Source organism: Balaenoptera physalus, assembly GCF_965194825.1.
Source record: "Balaenoptera physalus genome assembly, chromosome: 9".
Classification (NCBI taxonomy): Eukaryota; Metazoa; Chordata; class Mammalia; order Artiodactyla; family Balaenopteridae; genus Balaenoptera; species Balaenoptera physalus.
In genome coordinates, this window is record NC_138888.1 from 61,556,391 (window position 1) to 61,577,935 (window position 21,545).

The following is a 21,545-nucleotide window of genomic DNA, read 5'->3' on the forward strand; positions in this document are numbered from 1 at the left end:
GGTATACAATATACATGTGGTTAAACTGAGAAGAGAAAAAGTATGAAGAGAAAAAGTATGAAAAACACCCTAAAAATAACCAATTGGCATTTTGTTCTTAAAGATCTAAGGAATTTTACTGCATTTTACGTACATATTATTTTATTTTAGAGATTCATGTCTTTTCTGGCTTTTCCTCCTAGAGTAAGAACACTGCTAATATCTGTGTTACTGCTTTTCCTTTTTTAAAGTAAAATCTTGAAATGATGTTTAAACTGTTGGAAGCTTCACAGTCTTTTGGAAATTCAAATTAATAATTTGAATATAAATACAATATGGTCTTTAACTTTGAAGAGTAAAAATGGAAGATGAATTACTGTAGGATAGTTCACTTAAATGGAGAACATATATTTGAATAGTTTCAATGGGCTTTGGTTTATATGACCAAACATTGTTTTCTAGAATTTTTCTTATTAGCTCTTATGATCAATAATTTGAGGGAAGGAATGAATTATAAGCGATCTGAGTTTTTTCTTTTTAGGGGAGGGGCGCTGTACTTTGGATGCTGTTCTTTGTCTATAATTATAAGTGTTTCTGAAAACTATGTAAAACTTTTAAAAATTCTGACTTCAATTCTGTAATATTACTGAATAATACATTAAAGTTCACTGAGGAGAGGTTTGATAATATATACTGGTTTGTTTTAAATGAATAGTTAGAAGTCTGCACAGAAATTAGAATAATCTCAGGCTGCCTTTCCATTTGTCATTCAAGCAAGTTCACTTTTAGAACTTCCCTTTCATTAATTGGGTAGAGAGTCTGGGATTAAAAATAGATTGTTTTATAAGGTAAAACTGCTGGATGGAAAATCTGTGTGTCAAGTAGAAATTTTAGTAAATCTGAAATAATTCTTGTTTAGGTCCTTGTTGAAAAGATTTCTGAAACGCTGGAGTCCATTTTCCCGACATGGTAAGGCATTTTAAAAATTTAATTTAGATGGTTTATACCTTTTAAAGAAACTCTCTGTTTTCCTTCTAAATCTCAATTATCAATATCAATTTTCACTTTTCAGAACTGTACAAATACTCTTAAGGCTTTTTGTTTGTGTAAACAAAATCTGTTCTTTTAAAAATTTACCATTTTTTTCTTACCCCTAGTCTCCCCCCTCCGGCCTTTAATCTAAATAGCCAAAAGTTTTATTTATATATATATATATATATATATATATATATATATATATATATATTTAAATTAATGTTTTAGGTATCTTATATAAAGTTAGTGAATTCTATATTTAGGATAAAAAATATTTTTTTATTCACTTCTGATTACTAAAAGTGGTTACATGAATAAAATGACAATTTCCCATTAAGACAAGGATTGCTGAATGATTAAACTAAGGAAAAAAAGTAAAATCTTCCTTTTAATAAAGGTGACTTATCCTAACAAGATTAAGGAAAGGGGAAAAACTCATGTTATACTTGTTGAATTTATGTTCAAATACAGTTATTGAGTTGTTTTATTTTTTATTTTTTGTTATAGACAAAGCAAATCCAAAAACCTAGCCTAAAAAAATTCTCATGCATTATTAAAAATGGTAGTAATAAAATATGTATTGGTGGTACAGAAGAATCCCACAAGCGCTCAAGATTGACATAACCTTTAACAAAGTGGAAAAACTTTTATTAGAACTACTAATACTAGGTTCAAATTTATGTCAGAGCACTTTATGGTACCGAAATTAGTACAACTAATTTTTTTTGAGCTTTAAAATGTCATTTTTCACTAAATGAGCTTAGATGAAATGTTTGAGAGACTTATTATTTGAGGCAAGTGTTTGTACAAGTTTAGGAATCTTTGGCTTTAGTAAACTCCCTTTTTCATAATTAGCATGTCTCTTTCACATGCTTTTCAGAATCATTTATCTCATAGCTTATGTTCCAAGTTCTATCTAGTAATTTTTAAACTTCAAAAATAATCTTTTTCAGTTACAAGGTTCTAAAACAGTAAAATACCTTGTAATTTGAATGACTTTTTTTTTCTTAGGCAAAGTACTTCAGAGCATTTGCCTAATCCTTACAACATTCTTCTGAATTAATATGGAAACCAATAATTGCCCCCCTTAAAAAGTGAGAAAACTGAAGCAATGTAAAGTTAAGCTCCTGGCCCAAGGCAACAGAGCAACCAAGGTGAAAAATCTGGGTATTCCATCTGCTGTTCCGGTGTACTTCTATTATTTGTATTACCTTGAATAAAATACGGCATTTAAAAATTTATGATGTCATAATGATGAGTCTCTACTTATACAGCAGGGCTGTATAATGTTAAATTTTTAAAAGAAAAATTACAATCCCAGGCTTAAGTAGTAAAGAGATTAAGTACTGACAATTTTTTTTTAAGATCATTGATGGCAGTACTTGTGAAATAAACTGCCTTACTAAGAGGGTAATGTCCTGGACAGCACTGATTAGACAAAGTGTACAAAGGATGCTTAAAACATCCATGGACCATTAAGTTAGCACTAAGCTACACCACCATAAAAGTCATACATATTGTACTGTATATTGACACACACTGAGAAGCGTGACAAGCGTTTTCAATAATGTGTATTTTAGAAAACTGTTCATTTTTTGCTAATGTTTATCTGAATAGAAGATCTAGAAAACAAAACAAGGAAGCACTGAGCACTGAGTATTTTCATGCCCAGTATCCAAAAGTCAGGCCTTTTTCTTCCTCGTGTTCATGATGGTTGTTAAGAGAGCACTGGCTTTTCAGATGGTGCCAATCCTGTGATGAGGCACTTGAAGAGTTTGAAGGTTAGGGCATGTGAAATACGGAGCTGGGAGGAAGCATGCTGCTATTCCATTGGAAGCAAAAGGAAGTGTAGGCCCGTAGAATACTTCTTCTTTGCCTTCTCTACTCACATCCAATACCTAACAAAAGAAGAGGAGAAACCTGTACGTTAAAGGTGGTTGTTCAAAATAAAGCTGGGTACACATAAAAGAAAGCCTGCAGTTAAATTCAGTTATGCCACCATGACTATACCTTATGCATTGCTATTTTTCTCAAGTATGGTACCAGGAATATGTATTAAGTTCCTGCAAAGTGCTATTCTACACATTTCTGTTTGTGTTTGTACATGTTTATACATACATAGATATGTATGTTATGTTTGTATATACACAGATATATAATTTAATAATTTAATCTTCAGAACAGTGTTGAGGTGTAGGTAGCATTATCCTCCTTTAATAAAACTGCCTTAGACTGCTTAAGTAACTAGCCCAAACTAGTTAGTACGTGTTGTTTGTATGCTGGCTTACAAATCCTCACCTGTAAAGTGAAAACAACATTGACCTTGCAGCTTTGCTCTGCAAATTGGTGACATCCAGCTCAGTGTCTAGCACATAGAGTATTATAGCTTAGTAGCAGGTTCAAAAAAATCAGTTCAGTTGCTTCTGGAAATTCTTCCCCAGTTATTTCCCCATTAAGCTGGAGTTCCACCTCTTTCCATATATGGAAAGAATCTCTTTGTTAGTGTGTGCCTGCTGTCACCTCACTGATTCTGGTTTAATCTTACTACTAGGAAAATTCTTTCTTGAGGAAAGCTGGTCATTTCCTTTCTTGAGGAAGGCTGGTTTAATCTTACTACTAGGAAAATTCTTTCTTGAGGAAAGCTGGTCATGTCCTACGTGTCTAACCCATAATGTTCCTTCCAGCCTTCAATCATCTTAACCTCTTTTCATATGACCTTCCTCAACCTTCCTTTTTTTAAATTAATTCATTTTTTATTGGAGTATAATTGCTTTACAATGTTGTGTTAGTTTCTGCTCTACACCGAGGCGAATCAGCTGTATGTATACATACATCCCCTCCCTCTTGGACTTCCCTCCCCCTGCATCCCACCCATCTAGGTCACCACAGAGCACCAATCTGAGCTACCTTTATTTAAAACCTTTCCTCCCTTGGGTTCTATGACCTTAAAAAAATAAGTTGGTCATTGACACAGGCCACCTTTGGTCCACTTCTTCCATCTCCATCCTAAATGTAGGTATGCCCCAATATTCCAACCACAGACCCCTTGGTACTCTTCTTCAGTGATCTTGTCCACTCTCATGCCTTCATCTGTCACCTAAATAGATAATTCTTTTTTTAAAATAATTAATTAATTAATTTATTTATTTTTGGCTGCGTTGGGTCTTTGTTGCTGCACGCAGCCTTCCTCTAGTTATGGCGAGCGGGGGCTACTCTTCGTTACGGTGTGCGGGCTTCTCACTGTGGTGGCTTATCTTGTTTGTTGCAGAGCACGGGCTCTAGGTGTGTGGGCTTCAGTAGTTGTGGCATGCGGGCTCAGTAGTTGTGGCATGCGGGCTCAGTAGTTGTGGCATGTGGGTTCAGTAGTTGTGGCTCACGGGCTCTAGAGCGCAGGCTCAGTAGTTGTGGTGCATGGGCTTAGTTGCTTCACAGCATGTGGGAACAAACCTGTGTCCCCTGCATTGGCAGGCGGATTCTTAACCACTGAGCCACCAGGGAAGTCCCGCTCTAAGTGGATAATTCTTAAGCCTTTAATGTAATAATGCATTATTTTAGATGAAAGAAGCCCTTGAGATTTGGGGATCCAAGCTCATAAAGGAGGAGATCACTAAAGCCTAGAATAAAATAACAAACCTTGTAGCTTTTTTTCCCAAATGGACATTTAGCTGTCCCATCCCATTTATTGAACAATATGCCCTGTCACTATTAATTTTAAATAGCTCTAGTATATGCAACATATAAATTTTTCTTTGTTCTCTCTTTCATTGATTTATGTACCTTCCCACAGTACCACATTTAGTTATTTTGACTGGGTAGGGCATGTCTCCGCCATTCATTTTCAAGCATTTCTTGGTTATTCTTGTATTTTTCCTTTCCTGGAGAAACTTCAAGATCAATTTGACAAGTATTATTCCCCCACCCTGTGAGAAAAAGGAAAATTACAATGGGATTTTGACTAGTATTTCATTAAATAAGGAAGTAGAGGTCTTTCAATATTTACCTCAAATAAGATTATTGTTCAGGTTACAGAGAAGAAAATTGAGATACAAAGAATGTTCGATGACTTGCTCAGGATCACACAGCTAGTAAGTGGTGGTGGAGCCAGTACTTGGGCTCAAGGTTGCAACCGAAGAAAGAGCAAGGTTTTCATGCCATTTGTGATATCCCCTCCCCAACTGAATACATTTCTAGAACACAAAATATCAGTTGAGGTCACTGTCCAAACAGCTTGTCTGGTTCCCTGGGCCAACAGAGGCTGTGTATGTTAAGCAGATATAATTTATTTAATCTGTAAGACGGGAAAGGAAGTGTTGGCAGTTTTTCTACAAAACACTCCCCTGTAAACTGGCAGAAAGAAGGCATTTGGGAGAAGGAGGTGCCAGCTTGGCAGCGTATCCTCCAGCCAAAAAGAAGTAATCATAAATGAAGAGCAGTGGAGGTGATCTGGCAACACAGACTAATCACTTGCACACTTAGGCAGCTGCTCCTTTACCTGCGCTCGTCATCCACAGCGTCCAGATTAGTCAACCTCTGTGCCAGACGTTTGCTTACACACCCACTGAATAAAGAAGAGCACCTGACTTCCCTCAGGAATCTATTTTTTAATATTTTACATGGGTCAGTATTAATAACATGTCCAAATCTCTATCTTTAAACAAGTATTAATTTAAGAGCACCTCAGCCTTTCTCTTATTTGGGTTGCCCTTGAAATGGATCAAATAGTCTGTGCTAAATCAAGTAGTAGAAAAAAATAGAACAGTATGCTTTCTCAACATTTGACATGCTTGTGGCTGAATCCTACAAATGACAGTTAAATAAGCTTTGATTAGAATCTAGAAGGGTCAGTCTAATGAGACAGGTTACTGGCTGGTATTTTCAAGAGCAAAGAAAATTACTTTAGTCCTTCTGGATGTTAACAGACCAATCTGTGAACTATTTAAGTGTGACCTTCATTAATCTTAGCCAGCAGTGCACTTAGAATCCAAGAATACTATAGATTTGTGACTTATGAAAAATTTAAACTTCGATATTTTTAACATCTATACTATTTTCTCCACCACTCTGACCTGTAATTTTCTTTCTTTTTTTTTTCCCCCTCACAAATCACATCTCAGAATTTATTCAATGCTTTGGACCTTAAAATATTTTTTTTAATTTTTATTTTATATTGGAGTTATAGTTGATTAACAATGTGTTAGTTTCAGGTGTACAGCAAAGTGATTCAGTTATACATATACATGTATCTATTATTTATCAAATTCTTTTCCCATTTAGGTTCTTACAGACTTGAGCAAAGTTCCCTGTGCTATACAGTAGGTCCTTATTGCTTATCTGTTTTAAATGTAGCAGTGTGGACATGTCAGTCCTAATCTCCCAATCTATCCCTCCCCCCACCCTTCGCCCCTGGTGACCATAAGTTTGTACTCTGTCTGTGAGTCTGTTTTTGTTTTCGTTCATTTGTATCATTTTTTTTAGATTCTACATACAAGCGATATCATATGATATTTGTCTTTCTCTGACTTACTTCACTTAGTATGATAGTCTCCAGGTCCATCAATATTGCTGCAAATGGCATTATTTCATTCTTTTTAATGGCTGAGTAATATTCCATTGTATATATGTACCACAGCTTTATCCATTCAACTGTCAATGAACAATTTGGTTGCTTCCATCTCTTGGCTATCATAAACAGTGCTGCAGTGAACACTGGGGGCATGTATTCCTTTGAACCATGTTTTTCTCCAGATTTATTCCCAGGAGTGGGATTGCCGGATCACATGGCAGCTCTATTTTTAGTTTTTTAAGGAGCCTCCATACTGTTCTCCATAGTGCCTGTATCAATTTACTTTCCCACCAGCGGTGTAGGAGGGTTCCCTTTTCTCCACACCCTCTCCAGCATTTACTGTTGCTAGATTTTTTGACGATGGCCATTCTGACTGGTGGGAGGTGATATCTCAGTGTAGTTTTGACTTACATTTCTCTAATAATTCGCAATGTTAAGCATCTTTTCATGTGCCTCTTGGCCATCTGTATGTCTTCTTTGGAGAAATGTCTATTTAGGTCTTCTGCCCATTTTTTGATTGGGTTGTTTGTTTTTTGATATTGAGCCACATGAGCTGTTTGTAAATTTTGGAGATTAATCCCTTCTTGGCCACATCATTTGCAAATATTTTCTCCCATTCTATGGGTTGTCTTTTCGTTTTGTTTATGGTTTCCTTTGCTGTGCAAAAGCTTTTGAGTTTAACTAGGTTCCATTTGTTTCTGTTTATTTCCATTACTCTAGGAGACGGATCAAAAAAGCTATTGCAGTGATTTATGTAAAAGAGTGTTCTGCCTATGTTTTCCTCTGAGAGATTTATAGTCTCGAGTCTTACATTTAGGTCTTTAATCCATTTTGAGTTTATTTTTGTGTATGGTGTTAAAGACTATTATAATTTCATTTTTTTTTGCATGTAGCTGTCCAGTTTTCCCAGCACCATTTATTGAAGAGAATGTCCTTTCTCCATTGTATATTCTTGCCATCTTTATCATATATTAATTGACCATAGGTTCGTGGGTTTATTTCTGGGCTTTTTATCCTGTTCCATGGATCTCTATTTGTTTTTGTGCCACTACCATACTGTTTTGAACTGTAGCTTTGTAGTACAGTCTGAAGTCAGGGAACCTGATTCCTCCAGCTCCATTTTTCTTTCTCAAGATTGCTTTGGCTATTCGGGGTGTTTTGTGTCTCCACACAAATTTTAAGATTTTTTGTTCTAGTTCTGTGAAAAATACCATTGGTAATTTGATAGGGATTGCATTGAATCTGTAGATTGCCTTGGGTAGTACAGTCATTTTGACAATATTGGAACAACAATATTGTTCCAATCCAAGAACGTGGTATATCTTTCCATCTGTTTGTGTTATCTTTGATTTCTTTTATCAGCATCTTATAGTTTTTAGAATGCAGGTCTATTGCCTCCTTAGGTAGCCTTATTCCTAGGTATTTTATTCTTTTTGATGCTATGGTAAATGGATTGTTTTTTAAATTTCTCTTTCTGATCTTTCATTGTTAGTGTATAGGAATGCAAGCAATTTCTGTGTACTAATTTTGTATCCTGCAACTTTACCCATTTCATTGATGAGCTCTAGTAGTTTTCTGGTAGCATCTTTAGATTTTCTATGTATAGTATCATGTCATCTGCAAACAGTGACAGTTTTACTTCTTTTCCAATTTGGATTCCTTTTCTTTCTTTTTCTTCTCTGAATGCCATGGCTAGGATTTCCAAAACTATGTTGATTAATAGTGGCAAGAGTGGGCATCCTTGTCCTGTTCCTGATCTTAGAGGAAATGCTTTCAGCTTTTCACTGTCGAGTATGATGTTAGCTGTAGGTTGGTCAAATACGGCCTTTATTATGTTGAGGTATGTTCCCTCTGTGCCCACTTTCTGGAGAGTTTTTATCATAAATGGGTGTTGAATTTTGTCAAAAGCTTTTTCTGCATCTATAGAGATGATCATATGGGTTTTATTCAGTTCGTTGATGTGCTGTATTACACTGATTTGCGTATATTGAAGAATCCTTGCATCCCTGGAATAAATTATGGTGTACATTTGATCATGGTGTATGATCCTTTTAATGTATTGTTTGATTTGATTTGCTGGTATTTTGTTGAGGATTTTTGCATCTATGTTCATCAGTGATATTGGCCTGTAATTTTCTATTTTTTGTGATAACTTTATCGGGTTTTGGTATCAGGGTGATGGTGGCCTCGTAGAATGAACTTGGGAGTGTTCCTTCCACTGCGATTTTTTGCAATAGTTTCAGAAGGATAGGTGTTAACTCTTCTCTAAATGGTAGAATTCGTCTGTGAAGCTATCTGTTCCTGGACTTCCGTTTGTTGGGAGTCTTTAAATCACAGTTTCAATTGCAGTACTTTGGATTGGTCTGTTCATATTTTCTATTTCTTTCTGGTCTAGTTTTGGGAGGTTGTACGTTTCTGAGAGTTTGTCCATTTCTTCTAGGTTGTCTATTTTATTGGCATATAGCTGCTTGTAGTAATCTCTTATGATCCTTTGTATTTCTGAGGTGCCCACTGTAACTTTTTCATTTCTAATTTTATTGATTTGAGCCCTCTCCCTCTTCTTCTTGATGAGTCTAGCTAAAGTTTTTCAACTTTTATCTTTTCAAAAAACCAGCTTTTAGTTTCACTGATCTTTTCTATTGTTTTCTTCATCTCTATTTCATTTATTTCTGCTCTGATCTTTATGATTCCTTTCCTTCTACTAACCTTGGGTTTTGTTTTTCTTTCTCTAGTTGCTTTAGGTGTAAGACTAAGTTGTTTATTTGAGATTTTTTCTTGTATCGCTATAAACTTCCCTCTTAGAAGTGCTTTTGCTGTGTCCCATAGGTTTTGGATCATCATGTTTTCATTTTCATTTGTCTCTAGGTATTTTTTTATTTCCTCTTTGATTTCTTCAGTGATCCATTGGTTGTTTAGTAGTATATTGTTTAGCTTCCACATATTTGTGTTTTTCACAATTTTTTTTCCTTGTAGTTGATTTCTAATCTCATAGTGTTGTGGTCAGAGAAGATGCTTGATATGATTTCAATTTTCTTGAATTTACCAAGGCTCGTTTTCTGGCCCAGCATGTGCTCAATCCTGGAGAGTGTTCCATGTGCACTTGAGAAGAATGTGTACTCTGCTGCTTTTGGATGGAATGCCTATAAATATCAGTTAAGTGCATCTGATCTAATGTGTCATTTAAACCTGTGTTTTCCTTATTGATTTTCTGTGTGGATGATCTGTCCATTGATGAAAGTGGGGTGTGAAAGTCTCCCAGTATTATTTCCCTTTTTATGGCTGTAAGTATTTGCCTTATAAATTGAGGTGCTCCTATGTTGGGTGCATATATATTTACAGTTGCTGTATCTTTTTCTTGCATTGATCCCTTTATCATTATGTAGTGTCCTTCTTTGTCTCCTGTAACAATCTTTATCTTAAAGTCTATTTTGTGTGATATGAGTACTGCTACTCCAGCTTTCTTTTGAGCTGCATTTGCATGGAATACATTTTTGCATCCTCTTACTTTCAGTCTGTATGTGTACCTAGATCTGAAGTAGGTCTTTTGTAGACAGCATATATATGGGTTTTGTTTTTGTATCCATTCAGTCAATCTGTATCTTTTGGGTGGAGCATCTAATCCATTTACATTTAAGGTAATCATCAATATGTACTTTTTTTTTTAATTTTTATACAACAGGTTCTTATTATCCATTTTATACATATTAGCATATATATGTCAATCCCAATCTCCCAATTCATCACACCACCACCCCCAACCCCCACCACTTTCCCCCTTTGGTGTCCATACGTTTGTTCTCTACATCTGTGTCTCAACTTCTGCCCTGCAAACCGGTTCATCTGTACCATTTTTCTAGATTCCACATATATGCGTTAATATGTAATATTTGTTTTTCTCCTTCTGACTTACTTCACTCTGTATGACAGTCTCTAGATTCATCCACGTCTCTACAAATGACCCAATTTCGTTCCTTTTTATGGCGGAGTAATATTCCATTGTATATGTATACCACATCTTCTTTATCCATTCATCTGTTGATGGGCATTTAGGTTGCTTCCATGACCTGGCTATTGTAAACAGTGCTGCAATGAACACTGGGGTGCATGTGTCTTTTTGAATTATGGTTTTCTCTGGGTATATGCCCAGTAGTGGGATTGCTGGGTCATATGGTAGTTCTGTTTTTAGTTTTTTAAGGAACCTCCATACTGTTCTCCATAGTGGCTCTATCAATTTACATTCCCACCAACAGTGCAAGAGGGTTTCCTTTTCACCACACCCTCTCCAACATTGGTTGTTTATAGATTTTCTGATGATGCCCATTCTAACTGGAGTGAGGTGATACTTCATTGTAGTTTTTTTGTTGTTGTTGATTTTAAACTTTATAAGACATAATGGACAGAATAATTTCAAACATGTTCTCATTGTAGTTTTGATTTGCATTTCTCTAATAATTAGTGATGTTGAGCAGCTTTTCATGTGCTTCTTGGCCATCTGTATGTCTTCTTTAGAAAAATGTCTGTCTAGGTCTTCTGCCCATTTTTTGATTGGGTTGTTTGTTTTTTTAATATTGAGCTGCATGAGCTGTTTATATATTTTGGAGATTAATGCTTTGTCGGTTGATGCGTTTGCAAATATTTTCTCCCATTCTGAGGGTTGTCTTTTCGTCTTGTTTGTAGTTTCTTTTGCTTTGCAAAAGCTTTGAAGTTTCATTAGGTCCCATTTGTTTATTTTTGTTTTTATTTCCATTACTCTAGGAGGTGGATCAAAAAAGATCTTGCTGTGATTTATGTCAAAGAGTGTTCTTCATATGTTTTCCTCTAAGAGTTTTATAGTGTCCAGTTACATTTAGGTCTCTAATCCATTTTGAGTTTATTTTTTGTGTGTGGTGTTAGGGAGTGTTCTAATTTCATTCTTTTACATGTAGCTGTCCAGTTTTCCCAGACTGTCTTTTCTCCATTGTATATCCTTGCCTCCTTTGTCGTAGATTAGTTGACCATAGGTGCGTGGGTTTATCTCTGGGCTTTCTATCCTGTTCCATTGATGTGTATTTCTGTTATTGTGACAGTACCATATAGTCTTGATTACTGTAGCTTTGTAGTATAGTCTGAAGTCAGGGAGTCTGATTCCTCCAGCTCCATTTTTTTCCCTCAGGATTGCTTTGGCTATTCAGAGTCTTTTGTGTCTCCATACAAATTTTAAGATTTTTTTCTTCTAGTTCTGTAAAAAATGCCATTGCTAATTTGATAGGGATTGCACTGAATCTGTAGATTGCTTTGGGTAGTATAGTCATTTTCACAATATTGATTCTTCCAATCCAAGAACATGGTATATCTCTCCATCTGTTTGTGTCATTTTTGATTTCTTTCATCAGTGTCTTATAGTTTTCTGAGTACAGGTGTTTTACCTCCTTAGGAGGGTTTATTCCTAGGTATTTTATTCTTTTTGTTGCAATGGTGAATGGGATTGTTTCCTTAATTTCTCTTTCTGATCTTTCGTCATTAGTGTATAGGATGAAAGAGGTTTCTGTGCATTAATTTTGTATCCTGCAACTTTACCAAATTCATTGATTAGCTCTAGTAGTTTTCTGGTGCCATCTTTAGGATTATCTATGTATAGTATCATGTCATCTGCAATCAGTGACAGTTTTACTTCTTCTTTTCCAATTTGTATTCCTTTTATTTCTTTTTCTTCTCTGATTGCCGTGGCTAGGACTTCCAAAACTATGTTGAATAATAGTGGCGAGAGTGGACATCCTTGTCTTGCTCCTGATCTTAGAGGAAATGCTTTCAGTTTTTCACCATTGAGAATGATGTTTGCTGTGGGTTTGTCATATATGGCCTTTATTATGTTGAGGTAGGTTCCCTCTATGCCCACTTTCTGGAGAGTTTTTATTGTAAATGGGTGTTGAATTTTGTCAAAAGCTTTTTCTGCACCTATTGAGATGATCATATGGTTTTTATTCTTCAGTTTGTTAAAATAGTGTATCACATTGATTGATTTGCATATATTGAAGACTCCTTGCATCCCTGGGATAAATCCCACTTGATCATGGCATATCGTCCTTTAAATGTGTTGTTGGATTCTGCCACTCCCTTCTGGCTTGTAGAGTTTCTGCTGAGAAATCAGCTGTTAACCTTATGGGAGTTCCCTTGTATGTTATTTGTCGTTTTTCCCTTGCTGCTTTCAGTAATTTTTCTTTGTCTTTAATTTTTGCCACTTTGATTACTATGTGTCTCGGCGTGTTTCTCCTTGGGTTTATCCTGTATGGGACTCTCTGCGCTTCCTGGACTTGGGTGGCTATTTCCTTTCCCATGTTAGGGAAGGTTTCGACTATAGTCTCTTCAAGTATTTTCTGGGGTCCTTTCTCTCTCTCTTCTCCTTCTGGGACCCCTATTATGCAAATGTTGGTGCATTTAATGTTGTCCCAGAGGTCTCTTAGGCTGTCTTCATTTCTTTTCATTCTTTCTTTCTTCTGTTCCACAGCAGTGAATTCCACCATTCTGTCTTCTAGGTCATTTATCTGTTCTTCTGCCTCAGTTATTCTGCTATTGATTCCTTGTAGTGTGTTTTTCATTTTAGTTATTGTATTGTTCATCTCTGTTTGCTCTTTAATTCTTCTAGGTCTTTGTTAAACATTTCTTGCATCTTCTCAATCTTTGCCTCCATTCTTCTTCCAAGGTTCTGGATCATCTTCACTATCAGTATTCTGAATTCTTTTTCTGGAAGGTTGCCTATCTCCACTTAATTTAGCTGTTTTTCTGGGGTTTTATCTTGTTCCTTTATCTGGTACATAGCCCTCTGCCTTTTCATCTTGTCTATCTTTCTTTGAATGTGGTTTTTGTTCCGCAGGCTGCAGGATGGTAGTTCTTCTTGCTTCTGCTGTCTGCCCTCTGGTGGATGAGGCTATCTAAGAGGCTTGTGCAAGATTCCTGATGGGAGGGACTGGTGGTGGGTAGAGCTGGCTGTTGCTCTGGTGGACAGAGCTCAGTAAAACTTTAATCCGCTTGTCTGCTGATGGGTGGGGCTGGGTTCTCTCCCTGTTGGTTGTTTGGCCTGAGGCAACCCAACACTGGAGCCTACCTGGGCTCTTTGGTGGGGCTAATGGTGGACTCTGGGAGGGCTCACGCCAAGGAGTACTTCCAGAACTTCTGCTGCCAGTGTCCCTGTCCTTATGGTGAGACACAGCCACCCCCCGCCTCTGCAGGAGACCCTCCAACACTAGCAGGTAGGTCTGGTTCAGTCTCCTGTGGGGTCACTGCTCCTTCCCCTGGGTCCCGATGCACACACTACTTTGTGTGTGCCCTCCAAGAGTGGAGTCTTTGTTTCCCCCATTCCTGTCAAAGTCCTGCAATCAAATCCCGCTAGCCTTCAAAGTCTGATTCTCTAGCAATTCCTTCTCCCGTTGCCAGACACCCAGGTTGGGAAGCCTGACCTGGGACTCAAAACCTTCACTCCAGTGGGTGGACACTGTGGTATAAGTGTTCTCCAGTTTGTGAGTCACCCACCCAGCAGTTATGGGATTTGATTTTATTGTGATTGCGCCCCTCCTACAGTCTCATTGTGGCTTCCCCTTTGTCTTTGGATGTGGGGTATCTTTTTTGGTGAGTTCCAGTGTCTTCCTGTCAATGACTGTTCAGCAGTTAGTTGTGATTCCGGTCTTCTTGCAAGAGGGAGTGAGAGCACGTCCTTCTACTCCGCCATCTTGAACCCTGTACAGTACGTATGTTCATACTGCCATTTTGTTAATTGTTTTGGATTTGTTTTTGTAGGTGTTTTGTCTTCCCTTCCTCTTTTGTTCTCGTGATTTGATGACTAACTTTCGTGTTTTGTTTGGATTCCTTTTTCTTTTTTGTGTTTGTATCTATTGTAGATTTTCGGTTTGCATTTTCCATGAGGTTTTGATATAGCCATCAATATATAAACAAGATTTTTTTAAGTTGCTGGTCTTTTAATTTCAAATGGATATCCAATGTCCTGCTTTTGTGCTCTCCTCTTCTCACAGTTGCTGGTTTTGATATCGTATTTGTGTGCAGATGATTTCCTACCTTTACTGTATGTTTGCCTTTACCAGTGAGCTTTCCCACTCATAATTTTTTTGTTTCTAGTTGTGGCCTTTTCTTTTCCACCTAGAGAATTTCCATTAGCATTGGTTACAAAGCTGGTTTGGTGGTGCTGAATTCTCTTAGCTTTTGCTTCTCTGTAAAGCTTTTGATTTCTCCGTCGAATCTGAATGCGAGCTTTGCTGAGTAGAGTATTCTTGGTTGTAGGTTCTTCCCTTTCATCACTTTAAATATATGGTGCCACTCCTGGCCTGCAGAGTTTCTGCAGAAATCAGCTGATAACCTTATGGGAGTTCCCTTGTATGTTATCCATTGCTTTTTCCCTTGTTGCTTTTAATATTTTCTCTTTGTCTTCAATTTTTGTCAGTTTTATTACTATGTGTCGCAGTGTGTTCATCCTTGGGTTTATCCTGCCTGGGACTCTCTGCACGTCCTAGGCTTGGGTGACTGTTTTCTTTCCCATGTTAGGGAAGTTGTCAGCTATTATTTCTTCAAATATTTTCTCAGGCCCTTTCTTTCTCTCTTCTCCTTCTGGGACCCCTATAATGTGAATGTTGATGCATTTAATGTTGTCTCAGAGGTCTCTGAGACTGTCCTCATTTCTTTTCATTCTTATTTTCTTTATTCTGTTCTGTAGCAGTGATTTCCACCATTCTGTCTTCCAGCTCACTTATCCATTCTTCTGCCTCAGTTATTCTGTTATTGATTCCTTCTAGTGTTATTTTTCATTTCAGTTATTGTATTGTTCATCTCTCTTTGTTTTTTCTTTAGTTCTAGGTCTCTGTTAAAAATTTCTTGTATCTTCTCAATCTGTGCCTCCACTCTTTTTTCCGAGATCTTGGATCATCTTTACTACCATTACTCTGAATTCTTCTTCAGGTAGATTGCCTACCTCCACTTCACTTTGTTATTCTGGGGTTTTATCTTTTTCCTTTATCTGGGACATATTCCTCTGCCGTCTCATTTTGTCTAACTTTCTGTGATTGCAGTTTCTGTTTTGCAGGCTACATGTTTGTAGTTCTTGCTTCTGCTGTCTGCCCTCTGGTGGATGAGGCTAAGAGGCTTGTACAGGCTTCCTGGTGGCATGGACTGGTACCTGCCCACTCGTGGGTAGAGCTGGGTCTTGTCCCTCTGGTGGGATGGACCATGTCAGGGGGTGTGTTTATCAGCTACCTGTTTATTCAGGAAAACTTTAAGCGCCTCTCTGCTGATGTGTGGGTCTGTTTTCCCACCCTGTTGGTTGTTTGGCCTGAGATATCTCAGCATTGGAACTACAGACTGTTGGTTGGGGCCAGGTCTTGGTGAGAAAATGGAGGCCTCCAAGAGGGCTCACGGCAATGAGTACACCCCAGACTACCACCACCAGTGTCCTTGTCCCTGCAGTGAGTCAGCCACCCCCTGCCTCTGCAGGAGACCCTCCAATATAATACTAGCAGGTAAGTCTGCCCCAGTGTCTCATGAGGTCACCACTTTTTCCCTGAGTCCTGATGTGCACAAGACCCTGTGTGCGCCCTCCAAGAGTGGAGTTTCTGTTTCCCCCAGTCCTGTGGAATCCCTGTGGTCAAACCCTGCTGGCCTTCAAAGCCACATTCTCTGGGGCCTCCTCCTCCCATTGCCAGACCCCCAGGCTGGGGAGGCCTGAGGTGGGACTCAGGACTTTCACTCCTGCAGGAGAACTTCTGTGGCATAATTATTTTATACCCAGCATATATGGGATTGGATTTTATCGCAGTTGTGTCCCGCCTACAATCTAGTTGTGGATTCTTCTTTGTCTTTGGATGTAGGGTAACTTTTTAGGTAGGCTGCAGTGTTTTTTTGTCAGTGGTTGTTCAGCGGTTACTTGTAATTTTGGTGTTTCCGTAAGAAGAGGTGAGCTCACATCCTTCTACTCCACCACCATCTTGTCTCCTCTCTTTCCTGTAATTTTCATACTGCTGATAGGTACTCAGGAATTTCTACTGTCTAATCAATATCTTCTCATAAACACTATTCCAGTCTCTCATCTTTCTTCTCTGTTGGATATTCTTCCAGCAAGTAGTAGAGAAATGGCTTGCTTTTGAACACGTAGCTAGTCTCTCCAACCATCAACATATTTACTTTTAGTGAACCAAAATAAATAGTTCTGTAGTCACCAAAAAAACAAGTATTTGAGATTGTGCAACCGTAGTTTAGAATGAATGGTAATGTAACCCATAACCAGTTGTGAATAACTAAAATGAGTCTCTTATCCATGAAGACTTTCATTCTAAGCATCTCTTTAAGTGACAATCCATATGCTTATATGAACTTATTATCTATAAACAATAAAGGCTCTTAAAAGCCTTTTTCAAATTTATCTGTGCTTTGTGAGACTACTGTGCCAGCCAAGGGAATAAACAGCATCTGCAAAATTACTGATTGACTTGGTACTTCGAAATGACTACTGGAACACAGAACTGTTCATAATGCTAATTTTTTAAAAAAGCAAATATAGTAGAATATTTTACTGTCCAGTCTCAGATGAAATTTATTCCACTAACACAGGCATTGATTAAAACATTTAAGAATCGCATCTTTTTTAGAATCACCGTAGTTCTGAGGCTACTCTAGAATATCCTCAGTGGTTTAAGATATACACATGTACCTCACCTCTTCATCTTTTGAGGACAGATTTGTTTGGGAACAACCAGAAGTCATGAGGCATTAATTAGTGTATATGATTAGTGACCATTCCATCTTGATTTCTATTCCTTCATCTAATTGAACATTACAATTAGTAGAAATATACCCATAAGTAAGTATATTTAAAATTTGCATCTTTTTAATAAACCCAAACTTGCTTCTATTGAGTAAGTAGTCAAATGAAGGGTCCCAAACCACTTAAAAACCAGGGTCCCAGCATTACAGATCACTGCCTGTTGCTCAGTTCAATGTTCTACAATTCTAAAAAGAACAAAACAAAAAGAAACCCCAAAGACAGTGATGACTGACAAATACATGCACAGATGAAAGACTGGAAGCCCTCCTTGAAAGAAAATAGTTTGCTTGTTTGTTGTTATCCGAAAGATAGGACCAAACTCTAGTACAAGGTAGACTTCAATTAACTAAAGACTCCCATAAAGAGTTTCCAGATTTTTCAAAACTAATTTGTGCCTTTGATAAAATTTTTTCTACTATATTTTTGTTTCCTACTTCATTATTTTCCTATCATTATTCTCTCTTTCTACTTTGAGGGTTTTTTGGTTCATGTTCTAACTTATTATGCTATATGTATCCCACATGCTTTGCTATGTATTGTTTTTATTATCCTTAAGTTCTGGGTATTTTTTAAACTTCCATTAGGACTTCTTTAACCCATGAGTTATTTAGCAAAATAGGAGTTTATTTAACTAACTTTTTAAGTTCTAACTTAATTGCATTGTAGTTAGTTAGAGATTATAGTCTACATACATAATACTTAATTTTTAAGTCTTCTTAGCCTTAACCCTAGTACATGATTGGTTTTTGTAAATGTCCCATGTACACTTGAGGAAAATATATTCTGGAACACTCCCCAGGATATATGTTAGGCCACAAAACAAGTCTTAAATTTATTAAGATTGAAATCATATCACACATCCTTTCTGACCACAATGGTATGAAATTAGGAATCAGAAGAATAAAACTGGAAAACTCACAAATATGTGAAGATTAAATAACATGTTACTGAACAATGGGTCAAAGAAGAAATCAAAAGAAAAATCAGAAAATACCTTGAAGCAAATGAAAATGTAATATAACATACTAAAACTTATGGGATGCAGCAAAAGCTGTTGTAAGAGAGAAGATCATAGAGGTACCTACATTAAGAAAAAAAGTTCAAATATATAACATTAAGAAAAGAAGTTCAAATAAATAACCTAACTTTACACTAGGAACTAGATAAAGAAGAACAAACTAAGCCCAAAAGTTAGTAGAGGAAGGAAACAACAAAGATCAGAGTGGAAATAAATGAAATAGAAACTATAAAAAGACAATAGAAAAGGTCAGTAAAGCTTAAAGCCACTTTTAAAAGATAAACAAAATAGGTAAACCTGTAGCTAGACTTATCAAGGAAAAAAGAGAGGACTCAAATAAATTAGAAGTTAAGTCAGAAAGAGAAAAACAACTATCGTATATTAATGTATATATGTGGAATCTAGAAAAATGGCACAGATGAACCAGTTTGCAAGGCAGAAATAGAGACATAGATGTAGAGAACAAATGTATGGACACCAAGAGGGGAAAGCGGGGGGTGGTGGTGGGATGAATTGGGAGACAGATTGGGATTGACATATATACACTACTATGTATAAAATAGATAACTAATAGGAACCTGCTGTATGGCACAGGGAACTCTACTCGCTGTGCAAACACAACATTGTAAAACAACTATACCCCAATAAAAAAATAATAATAATAAAACTCCCAATCAAAGAACAAAATAAATAAATTAGAAATGAAAGAGGAGACATTAGAGTCAAAGGAACAACCCTGGATACTCCAGAAGCCAGGAAATAGAGACACATTAAAAATATTATTTCTAAGATTGATGTCGAAGAGAGTATTGCCTCTGGAGATTGGCCAAGATAGTACAGTAGAAAGACCCTAAACTCACCTCCTCTCACAGGCACACCAAAATTACAACTATTTGTAGAACAACCATTGATGAAGAAGTTTGGAACCTACCAGAAAAGATCTTCTACAAACTAAAGATATAAAGAAGGTACCACAATGAGATGGGTAAGAGAGGCAGAGTTGTGATTTAGTCAAGTCCCATACCCACAGGTGGGCAACCCACAGTGGGGAGAGTAATTACAATTGCAGAGGTTCTTCCAAAGGAGTGAGGGGTCTGAGCCCCATGCTGGATTTCCTAGCCCAGGGGTCCTGCACTGGGAAGCTGAGCCCCCAGAGCATTTGGCTTTGAAGGCCAGCAGGGCTTACTTTCAGGAGTGCCAGAGGGCTGGAGGAAATAGAGACTTCACTCTTAAAGGGTGCACACGAAATCTTACACTCCTGGCCCCAGGGCAGAAGCAGTAATTTGAAAGAAGCCTTGGTCAGACCTACCTGCTGATCTTGGAGTGATCTCGCAGCTCACCCTGTGAACACAGACACCGGAGGCGGCCATTCTGGGGAGCTCATTCTACCTCATGGACACCGGTGCTGGCAAGCGCCACTTTTTAACCCTCCCTCTACATTATTAGCCTCGGGACCCAGCCCTACCCTGGCCCGACAGACTAGGTACCAGTGCTGGGATGCCTCAGGCCAAGCAGCTAACTAACTGAGCAGAGACAGCTCTACCCATTAGCAGAAGGGCTGCCTTAAAACTCCCTGAGCCCAGAGCTCCCCGGACATGGCTCTGCCTGCCAGAGGGCTCAGGACACAGCCCTACAAACTAGTACACAGACATTAGATATGGGGCCCCTAGGGCCCTCACCCAGAGATGCTGGGACACAGTGGGCAGCCCCAGAAATCCCTGGGCCCTTGCAACAGCCTCTGGTGAGCCTTCTCTAACCTCAGGACCACTGTTATCCACCAAGGGGTGGACATCAGCCACAATACAACTGCAGCCCTGCAGCCTGTGGAACTGGCCATTCCACCAGCAGGCCAGACCCTGCCCTCACCCTGGCTGGGCCCTGGCCTTGCCCATTAGCAGGCCAATACAAGCTTCAGGACAGCCCAGACCCTGCAACCAACTGTGTTAGGAACTAGCCACAGCCACCAGTGATTGGACAATAGCTCTGGGACCCCTGGGCCCTGCAACCAGTTCCCAGAACTCAGCTCTGCCCACCAGTAGGCCAGCATTAGGCCCAGGATCTGGCTTCATCCACCAGTGGGCAGGCAACAGCCCTGAGGTCTTCGGGACCCTGACTCCATCCTCCAGTGAGCCAGCAAAATCCTAGGGCTCCCTGGGGTTCCGCAACCAGCTGCCTCATGACCTGGCCCCACCAGCCAGCAGACAGCAGCCTCGACACAAGGCAGGACCTGACAACTAACCAGACTGGGGGTCAACCAAGCCTACTGTGCTGCCCACAGCAGTCAGCCTGTCACAAAAGAAGGACCCACTCAGCCCATATAGGGGCACCACTAGAGCATGTAGCTCTGGTGATGAGAGGGGTGTGTTCTGCCAAGATGCATAGGACATCTCCTACAAAAGGTCACCCAAGGCTGGGAACTGTAACCAACCTACCAGACACAAAAATTTAAAAAGCAAGTTAGGCAAAATGAGGCAACAGAGGGACATACTCCAAATGAAGGAACAAGATAAAACCCCAGAAGAAGAATTAAGTGAAATGGATAGGCAATCTACCTGAGAAAGAGTTCAGGGTAGTGATTGTAAAGACGATCAAAGAACTTAGGAGAAGAATGAATGCACAAAGCAAGAAGTTAGGAGTTTTTAACAGAGTTAGAAACTATAAAGAACAACCAGAGATGAAGAATACAATAACTGAAATGAAAAATACACTAGAAGGAATCAACAGACTCTATGATACAGAGGAATGAATCAGTGAGCTGGAAGACAGAGTAGTGGAAATCACTGACGCTGAACAGAAAAAAGAATAAAAATAAATGAGGACAACTTAAGAGACCTCTGAGACACCATCAATCAATCACACTAATATTCTCATTATAGGGGTCCCAGGAGAAGAGAGAAAGAAAGGGGCTGAGAACATATTTGAAGACATAATAGCTGAAAACTTCCCTAATCTGGGAAAGGAAACAGTCACCCAATTCCAGGAAGCACGGAGTCCCACACAGGATTAACCCATAAAGGAACACACCAAGATACATTGATTAAAATGGCAAAAATTAAAGAAAGAATATTAAGAACAGCAAGGGAAAAGCAACAAGTTGTATACGAGGGAACTGCTTATTGTGGATATAAATGATTTTTACTACTTTTGTGTTT

The 21,545-nt window shown here is 38.3% G+C and overlaps 1 protein-coding gene across 13 annotated transcripts in view; it reads right to left on the reverse strand.

Annotated features, from left to right (window-relative positions):
• Positions 1-1,224: 1,224 nt before the first annotated feature.
• KLHL32 (kelch like family member 32) overlaps positions 1,225-21,545 on the reverse strand; it is a 233,644-nt gene continuing 213,323 nt past the window's right edge. For all 13 annotated transcript variants that reach the window (XM_082475243.1, XM_082475242.1, XM_082475240.1 and 10 more), the window contains one exon: positions 1,225-2,912. In XM_082475243.1, the coding sequence (XP_082331369.1) occupies positions 2,751-2,912 (162 nt within the window). In that variant the 3' untranslated portion in view covers positions 1,225-2,750. The remainder of the gene's footprint in view (positions 2,913-21,545) is intronic.